This window comes from Parasteatoda tepidariorum, chromosome 5 (assembly GCF_982258835.1).
Source record: "Parasteatoda tepidariorum strain Cologne lab strain chromosome 5, Ptep-v5.0, whole genome shotgun sequence".
Classification (NCBI taxonomy): domain Eukaryota; kingdom Metazoa; phylum Arthropoda; class Arachnida; order Araneae; family Theridiidae; genus Parasteatoda; species Parasteatoda tepidariorum.
The window spans coordinates 75128523-75151788 of record NC_141759.1 but is presented as its reverse complement, the minus strand read 5'-3'; the positions used below and the strand labels follow the sequence as shown (position 1 = coordinate 75151788).

Sequence of the window (23266 nt, the reverse complement as noted above, 5' to 3'; positions counted from 1 at the left end):
TTCTTAAACTTTTCTATATCAGCAGTTTTTTAGCCCAAGTGTATTTATCTTATAATTAATTCCTTTTTAGAACCTTCGTAATACATAAAAATGCCTGATAGACCAAAAACAGAAAAGTCAAATAATGCTTTTAACTAAACATATACAAAGCACTGTATTAACAAAACGTATGTTTCAATTGTTTCTTTTTCTAGCACTATTTTTTTTTTTAATTTTATCGTTTTTATACGTTTTTAAAAAAAAGAGGACAAAGTTCACTTTTTGATATTCTAGATGCTCAGTTTTGTGCTTTATATTATAAAGATATTTCAGTACAGAAGCTTTTTGTTGTTGTTGATAGAATCGATGCAAAAAGATGTAAAGTCAATACAGAAAAAGTAATACCTACAGTATGGTGGTTAAATTAGAGCTGGCAGTATTAATCATTCCTCACAGAGATGTGACCTGTGAAAGAACATTTAGTCACATAATTGAAACTCTTTGTCGCATAATTTTTTTCTATATTTATTTTGAAAAATTTTTACATTGATTTAAAAAAAAAATAATATTTAAAAAATTAAAAGATAAATGGCTTTTTGAGTTATTTCTGTCAATGTTGCATGAAAATTTTTCAAATAGATTTCTTTTTATCTAATAAGTAATTTCTGTGCCATGGTAGCCCAGTACGGTCAGAATTCAATTCTTGTCTTCGTGAGTACATGGAATATCTCTGCTCATAAAATCTGTAGAATCGAAAGTCCTATAGAAGGTTGCTGAGCAGATCAATGGGTAGTGAGACCTATAGAAAATCTCCTTCCCCTTCAGATCTGTGTTTAAATTTAGGAAGTGGCCTCATGAATGTGTGGTGGTGCCATCTATCCATGGGGTTCTGAGCTAAGACATACTTTCACCCTTGCGGTGCCTTAGACTCAGTCCTAAAACCGGAGAATTTGCAGGTTTGCTTTAAACTTAAAACACTACTTTTTTCACCGAATACTATATTGAAAAATCAGTTTAATACGCAAAATCGTCAGTTAATTTAATCAGACATCAGTTTAATAAAAATCAGGCTCTACACTGATGTTATTTCAATTTTGTAAAAATGTGTACAAAAAATGACCCAGATTAAAATTTAACTGAAAGCATGACATGAAAGAATAATTATAAACAAATATACATATTATTTAATTTGTATTTTATTTTAATAATGATTAACAAATATTAGAAAAGCTTGCAAGATTAAAAAATATATATTTAAAAAAAGATAACGTGACAGCAATATTTAAGCAAAATTATAAAAATAAATTGCAAATACAAACATTTTTTAAAAAATATATATTCAATGTGCAAGATTTTTCCACAAGGCAATCTCTCAAAAACAGCAAAACTCTGACCGGGCAGTTAATTTTTTCACCTAAAGGGAAAAATAAGAAATATAATAATATAATTTTTTAAAAATAGTGAATTATTGAAGGAAGGAATTATTAGTTAAATTTTACTATGGTTTAAAGTAGAGGAAAATAAAAATTCATTAATATTTGATATGGTTAAAAAAAAAATTCAGAAATTTGAAAACATCTAACTATAACATCTGTTAGGGTCTAAAAATAATTGTATCTTAACTTAACAAATGAAATTAATTCCTTCATAGAGAAACATTCAATTCAAGTACTCTACAGATTTTTGATGATTGATGAGATATATACATTATATTTTATCCATAAAAATTCTTTAACTATAATTTGCTTATTCAACATTTTGCAAACCAATATAACATAAATGAAGAATAAATTCTTTTTTTTTAAAAAAAGGACAATAGGTTTCTTTGAAGTAATAATGTAACAACAAAAAATAAGCAGAAATTTGAAATTATTTATTTCATAAAATGTCTGAAAATAATTGAATATGTAATAAATATGCTCAGAAATTTAAAAGCATCAAATTATAAAATTTTAGGATCTGAAAATAACTGTATTTTAACAAATGAGATTTATATTATTCAGACATTAAAATTGTATTATTGCTAGATTAAATAATTTAAAAAATAAAAATTTTATTAACAATAAAATAAAAATTTAAATTGTATTAATATTAAAATAAAAATTTTATTATTTTTAGGTGTACTCAACTTGTCATTAAAAATGCTACCTTTCTTAGTTATAACAAATATAATTATAGAATAATCAAAATATATAAACATATATAACAATAATATATAACAATAATATAAAACAAAATATATAACAAAATATATATCTGATAGTCAAAATATACAATAATAAAAGTACGATAATCACAGTGTAAAAAAAGATAAACTTTCATTAATCACTAGTAAAATAGGACATTTAGGAAGAATCAGATAGAGCTGCTGATTAATATATTTATTTGGAACATAAAACTTATTTATACAAATAAAGATTTTGAGCAAACTCTAATATTTAAAAAATATTAAGAGTAATTTAGAGTTAAGTAGGCTCTATAAAAAGATAAAATACATATTATAAAAACAAAAATAATACAAAAGCTGAGACATCTGGAGTGAATGAGTGATAAAAGAGCAATAAAGAAAATAAATAGAAGAAGAGTAGGGACAAAGAGAAAAGTTCAGCATCCCCGAAAAAGAAAGCTTGATAAGATGAGAGAAATTTTAAAAAAGATCAAAGTCGAAAAATAAAGGCCAAGGATAGGAAAAAGTGGACCAGCTGCTGGATAAAATAGACCAAGGTCCTTCAAGTAATGTAGAGCCAAGGGGTAAGTAAAAAATATTTTTAAAAAACATAGGATACACAAAAATAATTATTTATTCTATTTGGAAAAACTTAAATCTATCTTTTTACAATTTAAATAAAAGTGGTAAGTAAAACATGAGAAAATTAAAAAATATCATGATAAAAAATAGTTAATTTAATTTATGTTAAATATTAAAACACATATGTTCATGTACTGTTAGGACAAAGGATAAGCAACTAAATATTTTGAAAAGAAATTTATTTAACAGACAGTTTGAAATTAAAGTGTATGTTTTATTTTATTGCCATCTCTGCAAACTTTTCCCAGTAAAGCTGTAGATTTTCTTTAATAATTTCCTTAATGTGGTAAATTTTAAGGCTTACTATTTTTTTTTAATTAATAAACTTGATTAACAATGATTTTTACCACTATATGTATCTGTGAATCAGGCAGTGAAGGTTTTAAGTACAGGCAAAATTAAACAAAGAAATTTATATTAATATCCTTATATTTTGGGGGTCAGAAATCCGAATTCCTCAAAAAAAGTGTGTTTATTCAGAAAAAGTTCTTTTGCTTGTCTGATTTCATAGCTTAAAATATCGTCGGAACTAATTTGAGATAACTCCCTTGAACCATTGAGGCTTAGATAGTGAAGATCCGACCATTAGGTCAAAAGTTATTCAGGGTAGTCCATTTTTTGGCGCCCTGTACATCCTTAATAGCCTAACAAAACCATATTTTAAACTTTACCGACCAATAGCTTAATAACTGGGTTTTGCTCCTGACACCTACAGACTAATAACCTATTTATAGCTATCAGTCATAAATAAATATAGTTTTGCATTAATGACAAAAATTAAACATTTCGTTAAATCTCATTAACCTATAATAACAGAAAGAGGGGAATTTTATTTAAACATAGAATATGCCCGGATATTTCCACATGGAAGTCTAAAATGAAACAGAGCTGACACCAGGACATAAGTATGCTGTTGAAAAGACTATAAAATGCTAAGTGATGTAGTGAAATTAAAATAACTTACCATTGCATAAGTACAAAACATTCCTAGTAATACGCTGTACCAAAACTGAGTCCCTTTGTGTTATCTTTAATAAGTAATTCTTTATCAAAATCTTTTGAACTAACAGGAACAAATTTTTGAATTTGAAACTCTTGTAATTTGCGTCTGCCTTCAGCATCATTGTGCATGTGCGTTAGAGATTTTACTATATCATTTTTTACTGAATCTGCAAGATTAAAAAAAAAAGGATTAATTAGTCAAAAAATTTTAAAACATCAGAAATTCTGATTAATATTTTATTAGCCTTGCCAAACAGAAAACAAAAAAGCATACACATCAGTGGTCCTATAAGTAAAGTTAAACAAGGAAAAAACAATAACGCTATAAAAATCTGACTAATTGCATTGAAAAGATTTAGCATACAAAACTTAAAATCTTGTTTGATTGCTGGTCGAAAATTGAAAAAGTTTTCAATAAACTTCTTTCAACTCCTTTCTGTTTCTTCCAGCAATCAAAAAGGCTTTGATGCTTTGCACACTCACATTATTCAAGACTGATTAGACAGATTTTAATAATGTTTTTTTTTTCTCCCTTAAAAACTAATTTATAATTTCCAATGTGAGTGCTTTTCTCTCCTCATTTTGATAACGACTCTAAAAGTAAATATAAAAGGCTATCATTACAGAACATCATGTGTTTATGTATCATTAATTTGCCGTGTGAAAAATAAAAAAATACAATTTTCTTTTAAAAAATGCCTTTGAAAAAATAAACTTTGCGTCTAACTTACCTAAGAGCCATTAACCTTCAGCCAACAAAAATTGTCTGAAGATTTACAAGATAAAGATAAAATTGTCTAGATGTATTATTAAAAAATTTGCATGTTTACAAAACCAAATTTCAAAAAAGTATTTTAAAATTTGATCTCTCAGAAGCTATTTGATTGATTTTTCTCAAATTTTGCATTTTGCAATGTAAAATTACTTTAAAATGATGTAAAAAAATACATCCCTTACAATTCAAAATTTGTTTAACTATTATTAAACAAAATAATAAATACTTACAAATTTTTTTTTTGCCTTGAATTATCTTTGGATGAATTTTGAAATTGTGTAGAAAATTTCACTTTGCCTAAAAGTTCTTGGGATAAGGCGAAATAAGCAAAAAGTAAAATTACATTAAGTGGTCCAAACTTGGATGGCTAACTTGACCAAATTATTAGGACCATATTTCCCAAATTGCAACTATTTTAGAAGTCAGAAATCAGAATCCATCGGCATTCCTTCAGAAAAACTATGTTTTTGTGTTTAAATTTGTATCTTAAAATATTGTCTGCACTTATTAACTAGCAGATGTGAGGTAACCCTCTTGAACTATTAAGATTGAGTCCTAATGTGTCAAGATCCAATCATTAGATCAAAAGTTATTCAAGGTTGTCCTCTTTTTTTTTGCACACTGTACTCCTATGCCACAACAGGCACACATAACTGCTTCAGTGATGGACATTGATAGCGATATGCTATTGAATATATGGATGGAACTAGTATACTATTTTAGATCAACTTTTGACTAATGTATTTTGACCATTTTAGACCAACGTAAGACCACATTTTTAGTAAATATCAGAAACATATGAAACTTCTCTTGTACCCACCCATCATTGTAAACTATATACTTGTAAAAATACAATACTTTGAAACTGGATGAATCATTTAGACCAGTGTTCCCCAACCTTTTTATCACCGCGAACCTGTCAACGTTTGAGAATTTTACCGCGGCCCTCTGGGGGGAGGGACATTGATTGCTTATATTTTAAATAATTTTGATTTATTAATTTTAATTTAATTGTATTTAAACATGCCTTCAAAATAAAACACAGTTACACCAAAAAATAAACATTAAGTGATTTAACATTTTAACTTACTAGAATGTTAAATTTATGAGAACCATGAGCTTGTTTCTTTGCAATGAGACGGTTCTATCTGGGGGTAATCGGAGACAATGATACATTACAAACATTAAAAAAATTATGTCACTACCTTCGGGGGGCCCTTTTTTTAAATAAATAAAACTTTAATGGAACACAGATATTTTAATTTGGAGTATAAACCTAGGAATTTAAATTCAGTTTCAATGCAATGTGCAGCCCGATACCATTTGATCCACAAACACAGGGGAACATTGGTTTAGACCAACCCAGTATCATGAAATATGAGTATTTTCCAGCATACATTTTAAGTTAATACATAGCAAAATTATTACCAGCAAAGTAAAACAAAAATTAAAAAAAAATTTAAAAAATAGTATACATACTATCTAACTTAGAGTTTACCACAAGAGGGTATGGAGGCAATGGACCCCACGTTGTAAGAACAACAACTTCTTTGGCCAAGTGAGGATTACTGTCCAAAAAGTAAGCAAGACAATTTGCATCAACTGCAGCAGCATCCACTTTTTTCATTGTTACCATTTTAATAGAATTCAGGTGGGAACCTAATACAATAATAAATGCACAAATTATAAAATTTTCCTATTTGAGGATTATGCTATTAATTAAACTTTTTTAATTACTTTCCTTATATATTATCTACAAATTATCAACAATATCTTTTTTTTTATAAACCTGTTAAAAACCCATATCAAAAGCTAACTAATTCTTAGTAACACTGAAAACTGAGCTAATTTATTTATTTCGTTATTGTTTAGTGCAAGCAAACTCAACTTATTAAAAATATATGCCTCAATATAGAAAAATATGGCAATATAGAAATACAGGAAACAAAGCTTAGTTCCTTGCATTTTGGTACTTAATTATATGTTAAATATTGCATCAAAATATTTACTCGAAATTTACTAACTGAACTTCCAAAGTGTTTTTAAATATTTTTTTTTATGAAAACTAACAATTAAAATACAGATTTCAATTTTTTTCCAGACAATTATTTCTAAAAAAATTGTCGAGTTTTCAGCCTCATAAAACCAAAAAATTTTAATCTGCTAAGTTGAAAAGCAAGTGTATTTCAAAAAATAGAAAAAATAAAAAAACTAAAACAATGTCAAAAATAAAAAAACAGAAAAATGCGTTCTTAAAATGAAAAAGAGAGTACTGCTATTATAATGCTTTGAAGATTTTTTAATAAAAATGATAATAGAAATTTCATACACCAACTTTTGATATTTTTAGACCACTTTGATCAAAAAGTACTTAATTTTGACAAACAAGGTGGGTTTGAGATGGAACCATCGTCAAAAAATTAATACTAAAATTTGTAAATCTCATGTCGTAATAACATTGTATAAAAATATCCGAATGTGGATGGCTACGTAAAAATGAAAATAAACTGCCAAGAAATAACTGCTCCATTATAATAATAAAATAACCACTAAAATAACAACAAAGAAAACGACTTTGAAACAACGTGAATTAATGATGGGAGAGCAGAGAATCATAGTTATTAAGAATTGATCACTCAAATTTAAACTTCGAGTGTCGCAATATTATCGTATTAAAAATACCAAGTTTAAAAAATCATGTAGAGATCGTCAAAAAAACGATAAATAACTATTGAAAAAATTATAGGAAAAAGATGAGGATTAACAATGGAATCGTCGTTAATCGAGGGCATCAAGAAGTGATAACTAATTTTAACTCCATGCGTCATAATAAATATCATAATTTGAAAAATCACATGAAAAACTATTGAAAATATAAACTGTTAGATGTTACCAGCAATTTTTGCTACAGTGTTTTTCTGTAACTAGCATTTGGTCTTTTTAAATAGCAATTTGCTACTTGCAAGTTGACAAAATCTTGCCCTGAACAGGTGCATACATAAATGAATCAAACTATATATATATACAAACTATATACAGATAAAAACATGAATATAAATATCAAAACATCAACAGGAATATCAATGTAAAAATAAATGTAAATTACCTCCAGCTATACCACAGAAATAATTTAATCAATAAACTTAAAATATTAAATAATTATTTTAGAAACAATAATAAAAATACCTGAACATAAAATGTTTCCAAAAAAGGAAGCATTTTCACCAAGCTCCTTTAAGTTTGAAAGAGTAATAGTATGACCACTCAGAGATTCATTATTACTGTAAGCCCATTTGCAACCACGGAGATCAATAAAATCCTTTACTTTTTCACTAAAATTCAATGAAATATAAATTAAAGAGACAACTGGTTTGAAGATAAAGTAAATTAAACAACTTCATGAGCATAATACTGTCAGTGATAAAATAAATCAAATAATAAGATAAATTTAATTTAAAAAAATTTAATAAGTTAACCTTAAATAGATTAAATCCTGTTTCCCTCTTCACTATGATTCCATGAAATACAAATTAACCAAATAAATAGTTTGAAAGACATGTAAATTTAACATCTAAAAGACCATAATGCTACCAAATAAGTAATAAATTGTTACTAATTATTTTATAATGATATAAAGGATAATAAGTTACTTAATAATAATGTTTCTTAAGAAGTTCATAGTAATAAAAAACGGGAAATTAACACTAATAAAAAAGTAATTATAAAAAAATTAGTTGAAACCTACAAACAACTACTTAGCAATGAGGGAATATTAAAATTACATGCATCTTTAGATATGAATTATTTCATATTTTTCAAAAGATTTATAAGAAATTAAATTTTATTAAGACAAATTATTTTTTACTCAGAATAGAAAATGAGAATTATATCTATATATTTTTTAAGAGTATAAAATATAATTCTAAGAAGTTGATACATAAAACAGCAATTTTCCCTTTTATTTCAGTTTTGCATTCAAAAGATGAAATATTGAAAATCATATGCACAAAAGAGTTTCATTTAAAGTATCTTAACCTGAGGGATAATCAATCAAAATTATTCTTAAAATGGTGATGCAAATACTGTAAATTGAATAACATTACTTCAATTTAGAACTAATATGTGGTTTTATTTGTTCCTTAAGCAATTATCACCTCCTAATTGAATCTTAAAAATCTTCATAACTTATGGATATTATGAAGCAAGGCTAATGAGACTGGTGTGATAAACACTAACATGTAATATAATTAGAATAAAATAGCTAAGTTTTGTTTATTCTGCAAATCACAGCAATACAAAAAATAAAAAGAAAAGAAATGCAATGAACTATAGAGAAATGAAACAACATAAAACATTAATTAAAACTTCTTAATTAAACAAAATAATTATAAGTATATTACTTTATATGAAGATCTTATTTAAAAAGTGATCCAAATCCAGTTTTATTCATTTTAAGTGCCTTAAAAGCTAATGAATACATTGTTTTTTATCATGTCTAAGTTTTGGTAGTAAGTTACAGGTGTACTAGTTTTAAAACATGATAGAAATTACTTGTATGAACATGAAATTAAGGTCAAATGAATGTGTCCCCCTGTTACTCTATAGTTCTCAAGGGTGGAATTGTTATTTTCTTTTTCGCCATAAACTAATAGTCATTTTTACATTGGGTTACTTAGGCATATTAGGAACTTACGTCATTAATACATTAGAGAACTTAAAATTTAAACAACATTCAATTTTGAGCATTTGTTTGAAAAGGTTTTTACATGCAACTATACATGCAAAAATTTAAATAATGCAAGCAACCACCTTTAGGTAAAATTCAACTTTTTATCTTCCATTCCACTGCAATTTGAATTGCTGATACTTTCTCAGTCTGCATGGCAGTTGATAGGAAACAACTCTCTTTTCTGTTGCAAATGTACACAGAGTGCAATGATTAAATATGAAGAATTTATTTTTTATCCTATTACAAATAAAATAAATGGGTTATAATATAGATTTGTTTTAGTCTGTATTATCTTCGACCTTAATTTAATTAGAAAAAACCTTCCCTATTTAATAATCAACAATGAGGAAAAAATTTTTTTATTAAATATATAAGTTTTAATGTTTTTAAATATAGTGTTATAGGAAGAGCTTTGTTCTAAAATGTTGATTACTTTAGTTTTTTTAAGAGACAGTGGCGATAGCAAAACTCTTAGGTAAAATATCTCTCCCAATAATTTACCACCTTTTGAGAATATTGTCTCTTTTTACAGGAACTAATTTGAGCAGCAGTTCCGTTCAGTAAAGGTACATTTATTTTTGGGTTGGCACAATAGCAATTTCTGGGATGGGTGCAATAGCAATAGTGTCATTCAACTGCTCCAAACTATCCAGGCAACCTTTACCATAAAAAAACATTTGTGTATGGTAAACTGAGCAAATATATAGAGAACGCTAACCCTTAATCTTTAAAAAAGAAGAAGAAGAAAAACATCAATGTAGGATATGTAAATTCAGAAACAAATCTTTCTAATTCCTCATAAGTAAAAACATAATTCCATAGCAATTGTAACTGCCATGATTATCAGAACTAAAAACTAAATTAGAAAAAGTATTGTGAACAAATCACCTTGCTATTGGTCAAAATTTGATGCAACATATAGCAATATGAATTTTATAGAACCAACTTATCAGTGTAATAGACACTCCATTTTAAAGAAATAGAAGCGGTCAAAAATAAGAAGAAAAACTAATGTTATAAATAAAACTCCCGAGATTCAAGGATCATGAAAATTTAAAACACATTTGTTTTAGGTTAATTTTTAATTGCAAGTAAATAAAAATTCAATAGATGAATAATGAATGAGCAGTTTATCAATATCTTAACTGCTAAAATACAAAATGTGGTAAATTAGAAATCGTATATCAATGGTGGGGGTATATTGTTTTGTTTAAAGAAAGAAAAAAACAACAATTTAAATGCTGAAAAAATGAAAATTGAAACTAAGAGTACATTGAGCATCCTGATCTTATAACATTTATTCCTCTAAACTATTTCATTCAAATACTGTCATACTTAATCTTAATGCAAAACATAATATTGTAAATTTCTTTATAACTGTTAAGCTGATGGAATTAATTTGTATATAAAATTTAATTATACAATTGAATTATTAGATAAGCAGATAGTTAAACAATACTATAAATTCATTTCTTTAATTTATTTGCTTGAATAGTCACATAAAAGCATTTAGATTTCCATGTACCTATAGAAACTTTTAATAAGTTAAATGCATTTTAAATAGGTGAGGGAGAAAGAAAAAAAATTTTAAAATAAAAGTTGCAGGTTTTTTTATCAGCAAACCAACCATTAAACTCATAATACAAACATAAACAATATGAATATCGAAATAAACTTCAGAAACAAAGTGCTTACAACTCACATTCTAAACCTAAAAATATAATTTTCAATGCACCAATTATCATATCAAAAAATAAAGATCAAATAAACAATATTTATCAATAAAATAAACAATATCAAAAATAAAGATCAAATAAACAATATTGTTATCAAATGAACATAAATAGAACTCTTCAAAATTTATAGTTTCAATAATAAGTGTAAAAACAAAATAATTATAATGACAAATACAATTTTATGCATTTAATCAGCACAAATAATATTAAATAATTTGAAAAATAACTAGAATTTTGTTAATTAAATATTTACCTCAAGTCTTTATGCATTATAACATCGACATATAAAGCAGAATTCAGACCATTATGAGCATGTCTATGTAATGGAGCCACAGGAAGAAGTTCTACAGGACTTGAATTTGTAAGTAGTTTGCTATATACAGTATTAGTCATCCAAGCTAAATGAAAATGAAATTAAAAAATCAATAACAGCAAAGCATTTTTTCGCCTCTAAAAAAAATTTGGTTCGTTTGCAGATGCAGGCTTACTGATAATTCCCTCCAGGTAGGAACTGGACTATTGCATTGATGTATTCCGTGTGACCAAGGGTTCACACATAGAACACCTGTAATGTATGTAAGTAAAACTTGAATAGTTTCGGAATAATTTCATATGTTTCTTCTTCTCATATTCGTCCTCTTTTTTTACTATAACGCTTCGAAACCCCTAAGGAATTATGAATAACCTTGTATAACACAACTTAGCTATAAGAAATAGTAATATTACTTGAACTTCTTGTAATAACATAGATGTTATGTTAAATATCTAAATGAGGAATTTCTTCATTCTGCAAGGCTTTGTGACATGAAATCAGTTTCAAAATGTCGAAAATAGGGGTATTTTTTTAAACATCAGATCTGTGAACTCAACCCCAGCAGAAAACTTACAAAAACTCTAATAAGACTGAGAATTCGGCACTTTATGAGGATGAAAATTCAGGAAAATGGAACCAGAATGTACACTAACAGTAAAATCTGCCTCAACACCAAACTGGGACCTGATCATGTACCCTACCGTAATGGCTGCAATATATCAAATTGGTGATTGTCCCAAAGAGGGCCTCTATGTGGACAATTGCATGCAGATAGTTGAGACTGTGCGTACCACCCACGACACTATTTAGTCGACTGCCCATGGACACGACAACCCACGAACCAATGTTTTTAATGTTGTAGTTATCACAATAAAAAGTTTTTCCCTTAAAAAAATTTAAATTCTCGTTTCATAAGATTTCAGATTCCATGCTTCAAAAACTGTTGCGTTTATGATAACTGATTTGTTTTTCAATGGAAAATTGAGGAATCTTTCTAGTTTGTCAGTCACTTTAAAAAAAATTTATTTTACCTAGTTGGACAGCAAACAAAATACACAAAAGTAAGAAAAGCTAGATAATTTTTTTTTAACACATATATGCAAAATTAAACACAAGAGCAATGTTAATAATAAATTGATGATTCCATGATAGGACTCTTAAGACAATAATAAAAACTGCTCGTGTTTATATTAATTTGTATAAAATATGAAATGTTAAAAAAACATTTTGGTATTGCAAAGAGAATCAAGCAATGCAAGAAAAAATTTCAGTATGCATAATAAAATTTTAGTATAAAGTAGTTGTTCAAAATGAAGATCTACTATATCTCACCTAAATCTAAATATCCTGAAAGAAATGGATCCTCTCTATCAAGAGGAGGTCCTTCCCATCTTGATTCATAAAGAAGAGTTGAATGAATTCCTAATTTATCTTCCAAATAGTGAAGAATCATTTGAAAATATTCCACAGGAATACTGGGAGCAAGGTATGTCCCTGCCCTTAAAGTTATCATATTTAAAACTAGTAGTAATTCGTATATTACGGTTAGATTAAATACCCAGACCCTTTCTTGTATTCACTTTTTTGTCTCAAAACAGCAACACTGCCGCAAGCGCGAGCACACTTTGACAGCGTGATGATAGATATTACGCAATGTTTCCTTCCCACTGATTGGTCTTCCTTCCTGATTCCCCTTCTTCATTTTTAAACCAAATTTTTGCAAGCTGTAAGCTAAAGCATAAGCCTTATTCATTAGGTTTCCTTTATTATTCTTTGTCTTTACAAAAGTAGGCTAACAAAAGCGTTTGAAATTCCTTAATAAACAAATCGTCATTTTATTCGTTTTAAGACTTTTATCACGTTAATATAGTAGAAATATTTTTTTTTAAAGATAATAAAAAAACATGGACAGCAATCTAAGAGGTAACCGCTTACTGTTTAATTGATGACTTTGTTTAAAGCCGAACTGAACTTTCATTGTATCACCTCTTAATAAGTGTTTAAGTTACGTGCATAAAAAATTAAATTGTGAATTTTTTTTTTAAAAAAACTATAAAAGAGCTACAAGATGGGATATCCTGATCCGTCGCGTTAACTACAATAGCCAAAGTGCTAAATAGATTTTAAGTTTGCAAATTGTTTTTAAAAAAGATATGCAGATGTTTGAGCTATGAGTTATACCTTTCGAGTTTGTCCTTTTCTGTGATGTTTTTTTTTTTTTTTTAGTTTCTCGCTGACCATTGCCCAGAAGTTGCCAAGACCCCTGATATGGAATTCTTCCGAATCCGATTGACGATTATTTTCAATTTTATTTCATTAGCTTGAAAAGTTTATAAATCATGAATAAATAGTTTGAAAGCTTAAAAGGTTTCTTTTGATTGTAACACAATAAAAACACACGATCAAAAGTTCACAATCTATTTTTTCTTCTTATTTTTTTATGTATAAAATTCTGGCCCACTAATCTCTTTATTGTATATATCCTTTCCTTTTCAGATGCATAACATTTTAAATTTTTGCTTGTTTCTCTAAATACTTGTATAGATTATTATGACATATAGTAGGGGGGCATAACCTTTGGCCCGCTGTGGCACATGCGTCCCGCCCACTGTTGATGTGCGGAGAAGTTCTGAAGTTCGAATAAAAAGTTTCTTTTAATTTGGTGTTTGTTTAAACATTATAAAGTTTTTTTGATTAAAATATTTAATTCAATTTTATATTATTTTAAAATATGTACTTATAATTTTTGCACTTTTATTCTGTAAGCTTTATTTTGGTTAGAGTTTATATCTCCCAATGTATATATATATATATTTGATAAATTGGTTATTATAAAAAATGGAAAAAAGTTCTTTTTTAAAAAAAAAAAATAATCACTTTATTTAGTTTTAAATAAACTCAAATATTTAAAAGTATTAAAATTTTTGCAAATATATGTTATTAAGCTTACTGATAAAAATATTTGGCTTAGAACATTAATGTTTATATAAAAATTATCATATTTGCCGATAATGTGACTAAATATGCGGCCCTTCGTTAATCTACATGCTGTGCAAGTGGCCCTTCACTCAAAAAGGTTGTGCCCCCTAACATATAGTGATTGATAGAACATGCTATTTTTGGTGAGCACTTCGTACAGAGATTAAATGTTGTTGAACATTTTTTAAATCCATTATTATTTTGCTGAATAGATTATAAAACTTTAAGACTTGAAAAAGATTTCTCCAATTTTCAATCTGACATATTTTACAGTTTTTTAATAATATATGCATATATAATCATTTTAATAATTTGTTATTTTGAGGGTAAAATTTTTATATTAAATTAGAAATTTATCATGTTTTTAAATATGCTTACTTTTTTCTTTTCAGTTACTTTTAATTATTACTTTTTATGCTTTAAAATGTAAATTTGATGAAGATTAGAGTAACTTTTATTGTTTTAAAACTACTTAAAAATTAGTTAAACTGTTAACTTTAAATATTAGTTAAACTTTACTCCTAAAAAAATGAAAATTTTTTTTAAAAAAGTTAAAATTTTTAAGCCTCAATACATAAATTTGCAATTAAAAGAGAACAATAACATTAATTGTAACTGTTAACACGTGTAATCAATATTTTAGATTTGATGGCAAGACTTACCAATCAAACATCTGATAACATTAGACCTGCTTGTAAAAAATGTGGTTATCGTAAGTATTGCTTTTTTTTTATTCTAACTTTGAATCTTTGTAGTTATAATTTTTTATAAACTATTTATTTAAAATTTATTATAAAATCATCATACAATCAAACTGATAACTTTATTGCTAACTTCTAAGCACTAGAGTAATTTTTTAATTGCTTTATTTTTGTCGGAATGAATGAGAGTTTGATACAATAATGTAATTTATTATTGGTTGTAATTAGTTTTTTTTGTGAAAGTTGAAAAAAATTATTCCTAATCACTTATAAAATTATTTTATTTGTTAAATTAAATTATTTTTATTAGATATTTTAGTTGATATATTAACTCTTACATCAATAAAGTTCATAATTATTTACAGTGAACCAAGTTCATAGTTTTACAAAAATGAAAAGCATTTGTAATCTAATTTTTTCATTATTTAAAAAGCAACTCTATTTCCATGCTGTTTGAGCTTGTGAAAATGTACAAAAATTGAGAATTATGTTTGATTCTAATCACTTTCATCCGGTGAAAAAAAAATTCCAATTTTTGTTTTAAAGAAGTTTGATGGATTTTTTTCTTCAATATTTTAAGTATAGGTTTATTTCATAAATTCTAGCTTTGACTTTAAGTTTAAGACAATCAAGCTTTAACAATTTTTTTTTTTCTTTTGTGAAGGAGCTTTGTTTATGTTATTTACTTCTTATTTACTTGCAGCTGGTCACTTTACATATCAGTGTCGGAACTTCCTAAAAATTAATCCTAACCACGATATTGTATTAGATATCAGCAGCACTAGTTCAGAGAGTGAAGAAGAATTTGTTTCTCCACTTGTCAAGCTTAGGGGTAATGATTGTTTTTATAAATATATATATCTATATCATTTTGCTTCTCTTTTATTTTTACTTTGTGTGTGCATACATATATGAGACTTTTTTGAAAAGAAAAGATACTTTGCTAATATCAGTAAAAGAAAAGTGTTTGTAAGTTGGTTGGCAACACAGATTGCTGGCTTGTACGTGCTATTTTCCCCTCAAGGTCATTTGTTATTTTTACGGTGAGCCTTATAGGAGGAGCACTGCTTTATAATGTCTGGGTCAATTCACAACCTTGCCAAATCCTGTGTGCTAGTCCTCTCTCAGCACTTCAAACCAAAGCCATAGCTGCCAATTCTCCTAATCTAACTGGTTTAATAAAATTTCTCCTGGGTTTTGTACATGCTAAAAAAAATTCTAAAATTGAGTAAATTTCCTAAAAAAAAAATTTTTTTTTATTGAAATAGCATTTTACACAGATTATTGCTTTCTTGAATATGTAAATATGTACTAATACACAATGAAGTGAGCCTTAATTATAGTAATCAGTTTAAAACTTTTTTGTTCTAAATTGTTCAGTTTATTTTTATTCAGTAGGCCTTAAAAATATTTTAACTATCTTTGTTGAATTAAATGCCTATTACTATTCAAAATTATGAGTAAACATGATACATAACATTTCAAGTTCTTTTAAGGTTAATCATAACTTAAAAATATTGAAGTTTTTCTGTTTTGATGACTATAAAAATCTTTAAAAGTCCCTATGTTAAAAATATTTAGTACATTATGCAGCAATTATCATAAAATTTATATTATTTCGTAAAATCTACTGGATTTTTTCCTATTCATGTTGGCAGCTATGTAAAGCTCAAAAGTTCCACATGGGAAATTTTAAATCATCTGCCGTCCACCTCACTGTACTTTGCATCTAGCGGCCTTCACTTATTCCTTAACCTGAAAAAGCATTTTGCAGGTCAAAACTTTCCCGACAATGATGAGGTCAAAACTGAAGTGTAGTTCAGGCAACAGGCGACAAAGTTCTATAACTCTGAAATACAATACCTTGTACCCATATTTAACGAATATTCTGACAATGGCAGCAACTAGGTCAAGAAATTAGACGTGTACCAGTAAATAATTTGTAATGAACATTTTAATCATAAAAATATTTTCAAGGGAGTATGCGGCATTGTATCTTTACTTTTCTAAAGTGCCTCATAACTGCATATATATTGTAGAGTATTTATTGTTCAAGTTTCCTGTAAATCCAAGTCAATTGAAAAAATCAGTTTACCTCCCAAATTAAGCAACTTTTGATATAGTTGTGGTCTGTATCATTGGCATCCAACAACTGCAATTCTGAAAACTTAAAACAACCCTTCTTTTTTATTGCAAATTCAGATTCAAAAAAAAAAAATAGTCGCAGGTTTATGCATTTTAATTCACAGATGGTACTGTAATGAAGAATATTAAAAAAAAGTACAAGCTGTTTAAAATGGGGGTAGCTGGTGACCTATTAGATTGAAAATAAAATAAATAAAACTAAAAATGTTTTGATTTTTTTTTTTAAATTCTAAAAAATTTATTCAAAATTTTTTAAACGTGTCTATTTTGACTTCTTAATCTGATTAAAAAGATCTCAAGATACATCATTTTAAGCAGCTTGTGCCCTATTCAATTTTTCTCAATTTCAGTATCATTTGTGAACCAAAATGCATACTTACATCTCAAATAGGGTTACTTTTTTCTAAAGAACCTGAATCTACAATGAGAAATAGGGATTCTTATTTCAGAGTTAAAAGTTGCCTTCCACCCTGCCCCAAGGTATTGGAATAAAAGATCAAGTTGGGTATCATTGGATAAATTTTAAAAAATAATGAATGTAACTCTATTCAATTTTCAATCCGAAGCTATATAAATATCACTGTACACATATATGTCCTTTTTATTTTACTTTTTTTTCCCTGTATTACATAGTTTATAGTTAATCCCTTAGAAATTATATATATGCCATGTAACTATGCATATTTTTTATTTTATTGAAATTTAATTTTTCCACCTATTTTATTTAGCTGTTATAGACTTAATTTTTCTGAAGAAGATCATGAAGAAACATTATTTACATTAATGTTTTTAATTTTTGGGTAGATTCTTATCTGATGATAATTATTTGGTTGACTATGTACACAGAATAAAACTTTAAATTTATTACTTTCTTAGTTATAACTTTCTCTGTATGGAAATTTTCCAAAAATATTTTTTTAAATATTCAACTCATTAAATAAATATTTTATCATCTATTATTCTTTTATACACATTTTATGTTGAAAATCTGAAATGTTCTTTGATTGTCTTTTCTATCCTTTTCTTTCTATTTATGATTAAGGCCCAGATTTTTATAATGTTCATGCTTTAGGGATATTTTATGACATTTGTATGATTTTGGAAGCGTTTTCATTATTTTAAAGCATTTTATATACATTTTGGGTAATTTTTTACTTTTTAAATTTTTCATTAAATTTTACTAATTCACTAATTTTTTGCTTTTATCCTTTTCTTTTATATGTGCGGTATATGTATTTCTGCTTATATGTGCGGGGAAAAAATGGTGTAGCTATAAAATACTTTTTACTTCCTTTTTTACTCTTTTGTTATTTTAGCATTTGTTGCTTATTTACTCCTTCAATAAAAACTGCATCTCAATTTTTTTTTGTAATGTATACACTTTTGGAAAAGAAAATTTTTTGCTATTTATACAGATATTTTAAAGACTATTTAGATCATCAAATCTAGGCTATTAACAATTTTTATCAAGCCTTAAATATAATAATAATTTTTTGGTTACTGTTTTTCAGAGGACCATAAATTTCAAATTTTTAGTGTAAATAATAATTATATTTACTATGTACTACTTATTTTTAAGTTTTGCTCTAAATTCTTAATATTTTTTAATAAAATTTATGAATGAATATAACCGTTCAAAAATTGAAATAAATGTTTAGGAAAGCATACTTAATTTTTCAAACAAAGGGTGCAAAAAAAGGTAACCTAAACCTTAAACTAGTCATTAATAAGTAACTAAAAGTAAAACTAAAAGTAACTAAAAGTAAAAAATTAGTCATTTTTATGGGTGAAATGTGTTTTACTTTCTGTTTAATTTCATTGTCTTGCATAGTTACCAATATAATTTGTTACTTTTAAAGTGCCATCTTTATATCCAATACTAGTTTCAGTAAAAGAAAATAGCTTTATATAGAATGTGGTCTTCATTTTCTATATAATTACAAAACCTTCTATAGTTGTTGATTAGTATGATTCATGATCTTAAAAGTGTCATATTTTCATCTGTTTAAAACGTTTCATTATTATCCTATTATTAACGCTTTGTAATCTTTATAAAAATATTGTCTCTTTTTTTTTTTTTTAAATCCTTAACTTTATTAAATTGTGATGTATTTTTTATTAGTCTGTTAATATTGTTAATTGTTTAGTATTAGTTTTTTTTTCTATGTTAGCTTATGTTCAAAAGTTTTGGCTATGGTGTCGGCGTAATTTCACAGTGCTGTATAATTACTGTGTTCTGTCACTTTCAGGTTAAAATCCCTATTCTCTTTAGTTTTTTTTTTTCTTTTTCTAAATTTTTTGTGCTATCTTTTTTTTACCCATGTGTTTAACATTTCTTGGCATTGTTGTTATTTAGTTAATATTTTTCTCTATCAATGGGTATGAAGTTCTGCTTGTTTTCTATTTAATTTCAGAATCATCTATAGTTATTTCTTGTTCTTGTTTTTCAATTTTTTTTTATCGTTTATATATTTAATATTTGGTGACTAATATACAAATACTGATATGTTTCTTAAAAAGCTATAATGATAAAAATTTCTATAAGTTTGTATGTAGAGTGCTCCTTCTTTTCTCTTTAGTTCCATATTCTCTTATAGTATTGATTATTATAATCTGTCTTTTTTAGTTTCAAATATTTTCTTTCTCTCTTTCTCCTTTTTATTTATTTATTTTTTGATGCGCTTCTTTGTGTTTATTATTTTTAACCATTTGTGTAAAAAAAGCTTGAAATGTGAAAGAAAGCAGGAGTTGAATTCTTTCATTCCTTTTCTCTTAAATTTTAAAAAAAGATTATTTATTATTCAAAAAAGTTCATTTGTAAAAATTTTACATGTCAGAAAGTTTTGAATGTTAATAAATACAATTGGATAAAAAAATATTATATTAAAAACAGTTAAACTAATTAAATTGAAAAACACTGTTAATTGTTCTTTTTATGTATCTGTTTCATTTCATTATCTGTAAAATTACTTTTCAAATAGTTCTTTTTATGTGACTGTCAAACAGTTGGGCATGGGTGAAAGCCCTTATATAGCAAGACGGAAAAGAGAAAAACCTGGTACGTAAAACATTTCATTCCAGCATTTTTTTTCGAAAAAAAATGAAATATCTGTAACTATCAAGATTTCTTTTATAATTCTGGCATATATATAAAACTGCTTCTTTTCCAAGATAAAGTAGATATTGTTGAAAAATTTAAAAAAAGAATAAGTAAACTCCTCCCCAAAACTAGCTATAACTGAAATGGTTTTACTACCAGCCTTTCCTCTTTTCCGTCTCGCTTTCACCCCTGCAGTTGGGAAAAAATTCCTAAAATTATGTATTGATACACTAATTCATAAACTGTGTTAAATCAAGGAAACCAAACTAATATATTCAATTAATAATTTAGTGTCAGTTACATTGAAAATTTATTTAGGATTATTACAAAAAAAAACATATTGCTTTTACATCCATGTTTCTTTTTTAGAAGAAGAAAAGACAATGGAATCTATGAAGAAAAAGAAAAAAAAGAAACATTCTAAAAGTAAAAAGTAATTTGGCTATTCTTATATTTTTCTCTTTGTTTGTATGTAAAAAGAAGATTAATATTTTAAGCATTAGAAATGTAATATTAATATCATTTTTATATTATTTCATGTATTAAATTCTAAGCTATCCATTTTAAAATTTATGGTGTTATTTAAAGTTTTAACTAACAGTTAATGTAACACAAAGCAAACAGTATCAACTCTTTAGATCTTTATTAAGATGTAAGTCTAATTTATGACAGTATTACTTAAGTTCCTAGAAGAAAAATTATTGATAATTGGAAAAAGAAATTTAATTTTGTAAAGCACAAACTTATAGTTTCCTTTTTTATTTTAAAGTAATTAAAACTTCTTTTATGCTTTGCTACAAATGCACCATGCCGTATTGCCTAGCTAGGATTATGTAGGCAACGATTACTCTACATAAGTTGAAAATTTTGAGAGTTCCTCTTGAAATTAAAGTTGACTTTAACAGAGCTCTTTCTAGCTTACAGAAATGTATCTATACATTATTCATAATTAGTCACTACCAATAATTGGTATGCCATGGTTTTTATTCAAAATTTCTACAGCTATTTTAGAAAAGATCATAAATAAATCTAAATAATTGCTTTGTAACTAAGTTTTTATTTCTATACAAATACAAAATTATTCTAAAAAATACTCAACGTATAACTAACTATTCAACACTGCTTAAATTCTTACATAAAACAACCTAACAAAATGATTAATAACTATATTATTGCCAATGGATAAAGAAAAACCTGAGTTTATAGTATCATATATACGAAATATATCGAGAGATTATAGAATTCTGTAAACAATTAGCACATAAAAATAACCATAAAAAAATTACTTTAATTTTTAAACTACCTTAGAAGTAGAAACGAAAATCATGAAAACCATTTATTGCCAAAATAGGAGTACTTGGGAAAATTGATATTCAATCTTTTGTATTTTTAGATTCATTCCATTTATGTTTCTTGTACTGTATCTGTCTGACAATAAGTAAATTTCTAAATAAAGAAAGTACTCCAGCTTATATCGAGATGGACTTATATTCAAAAACATATTATGTTCAATGTTTACAAGTCAAATTTTGTCTATCATTGCAAATTAATATTTAAGGGAGAAGAAAAAGCATTATTAAAACCAGGTAAATTATTGACAGTATAGGCAAGACAAAAGTCATCAAAACTGGTTGCCAGCGAAAACTAAGGGATAATTGAAAGACATTCAATTGTTCCTTCAATCAAAATCATTTTGATGGTTCTGCCTTCAATAGTGATTTTTCGGATTTTCTGTCTTTACTTAATTACTGTTTATAAACCCAAGGGTTTTATGTTTTCTGTTCTTAGTTTTTAACAAGGATTCATAATATATATTTTTTAAAATCAGAAATTACATAACACCCTTTATTTTTCGTTGCCAAATTTCTCAGTTCTAATAAACTTTTCCTTTGTCATCAGTTAGAGGTGATAGAATTTTTAAAATTTATTATTGTGATTCGAAAAATTTTCTCTTGATCCATTTCAGATCTCATAAATCGAACAAATCACCTGAAAATGATTCTTCTAGTGATGAAAAACTGAAAGAGTCTCATAAGCATGGACATAAGAGAAAACATAGAAGCGATTCGCCTGAGTCCGAAAGTGATAGTGATTTCAGCAATGCTAGACAAAATCTGAAGAAAGGAAAGTCCAAAAAGCATCACTCCATGGACAAAAGGGAAACAATTATTGATTCTGATGACGATGAATCTTTTAGTCGGCACAAGAAAAGGAAGTCTAAAAAGAAGCATAAAAGTAAAAAAGACTGATCAGAAACTGTGGAGTACCTGATGAATAATGTCATTTGTATAATTTTTTACTTGTAATAAATCATATCCTTTTTATAATCTTCATAATAAATAGCATTTATAAGCATGGATATAAAAGTAAATTACAAAGCAATTCATCTGAGTCTGAAAGTAATGATGGTTCAGAAGCAAAATTCTGAAACCAAGGATATCTTAAAATCACACTCTCTGAGAACGGAAGAAGGTAATTCGGGAATCTTCTTTCAGACAATACAAAAAACAAAATCAAAGGAGAAGCTTCTGTTAAATTTTATTATGAAGTTAATGATTCCTTTTTCTGATGATACAAGAAAAAGAAATCTAAGAAGTATCTTAAGGTAAAATTGATTCTTATATTAATGAATTTTCTTTTGACCATACAAATAAAAGAAATCTAAGAAAAAAACTTTAGTTAAAAAACAACAACTTTAGAATCCATGAAATACTGGGAAAATAAATAACTTGTGTGATGTTCCTACCTTTAAAAAATATATTCCTTTTTAAGTTTTTATTGTGCTCTTATCTAAATAGAGCGAAGTGTATGTTTGTTACATCTTTTCTTTCTTTTATGGTAACATATGATGTTTTTCTTGGTGTTTTTTTTTTATGAAATAGATGCTAATTCTTGATTATTGAAAGTAGTATTGGAAGTCATATATATATTGACTTCTGATACTGTTTCAACTTTAAAAAATACAATAAATACAATTGGTAAATCTGTGGAAATTGAA

At 26.5% G+C, this 23266-nt stretch overlaps 2 protein-coding genes across 2 annotated transcripts; one reads left to right on the top strand and one right to left on the bottom strand.

Moving 5' to 3' along the window:
- Positions 1-1153: 1153 nt before the first annotated feature.
- On the bottom strand, positions 1154-12997 carry LOC107455235 (uncharacterized). Its single transcript, XM_071184765.2, has 6 exons — positions 12676-12997; positions 11284-11428; positions 7752-7897; positions 6045-6224; positions 3753-3957; positions 1154-1393 (listed from the first exon to the last, which is right to left on the bottom strand). Exons 1-5 carry the CDS (start codon positions 12854-12856, stop codon positions 3776-3778), a joined length of 834 nt encoding a protein of 277 aa, XP_071040866.2. The 5' UTR covers positions 12857-12997; the 3' UTR covers positions 1154-1393; positions 3753-3775.
- A 92-nt stretch (positions 12998-13089) lies between these two features.
- LOC107455234 (uncharacterized) lies at positions 13090-23086 on the top strand. Its single transcript, XM_016072737.4, has 5 exons — positions 13090-13266; positions 14966-15034; positions 15727-15855; positions 20638-20701; positions 22235-23086. Exons 1-5 carry the CDS (start codon positions 13248-13250, stop codon positions 22515-22517), a joined length of 564 nt encoding a protein of 187 aa, XP_015928223.3. The 5' UTR covers positions 13090-13247; the 3' UTR covers positions 22518-23086.
- The last annotated feature ends 180 nt before the right edge of the window (positions 23087-23266 follow it).

What these genes read in the sequence shown, in the direction of transcription:
- LOC107455235 (XM_071184765.2), bottom strand. Translation starts at nt 12,856, where the DNA reads ATGATAACTTTAAGGGCAGGGACATACCTTGCTCCCAGTATTCCTGTG. An exon ending in ATAATGCATAAAGACTTGAG is followed by an intron (nt 7,898 to 11,283) that starts GTAAATATTTAA and finishes ATTGAATTTTAG; the next exon opens with TGAAAAAGTAAAGGATTTTA. An exon ending in GGTAAACTCTAAGTTAGATA is followed by an intron (nt 3,958 to 6,044) that starts GTATGTATACTA and finishes TTAATCTTGCAG; the next exon opens with ATTCAGTAAAAAATGATATA.
- LOC107455234 (XM_016072737.4), top strand. An exon ending in TCCACTTGTCAAGCTTAGGG is followed by an intron (nt 15,856 to 20,637) that starts GTAATGATTGTT and finishes TTTCTTTTTTAG; the next exon opens with AAGAAGAAAAGACAATGGAA. An exon ending in AAACATTCTAAAAGTAAAAA is followed by an intron (nt 20,702 to 22,234) that starts GTAATTTGGCTA and finishes GATCCATTTCAG; the next exon opens with ATCTCATAAATCGAACAAAT.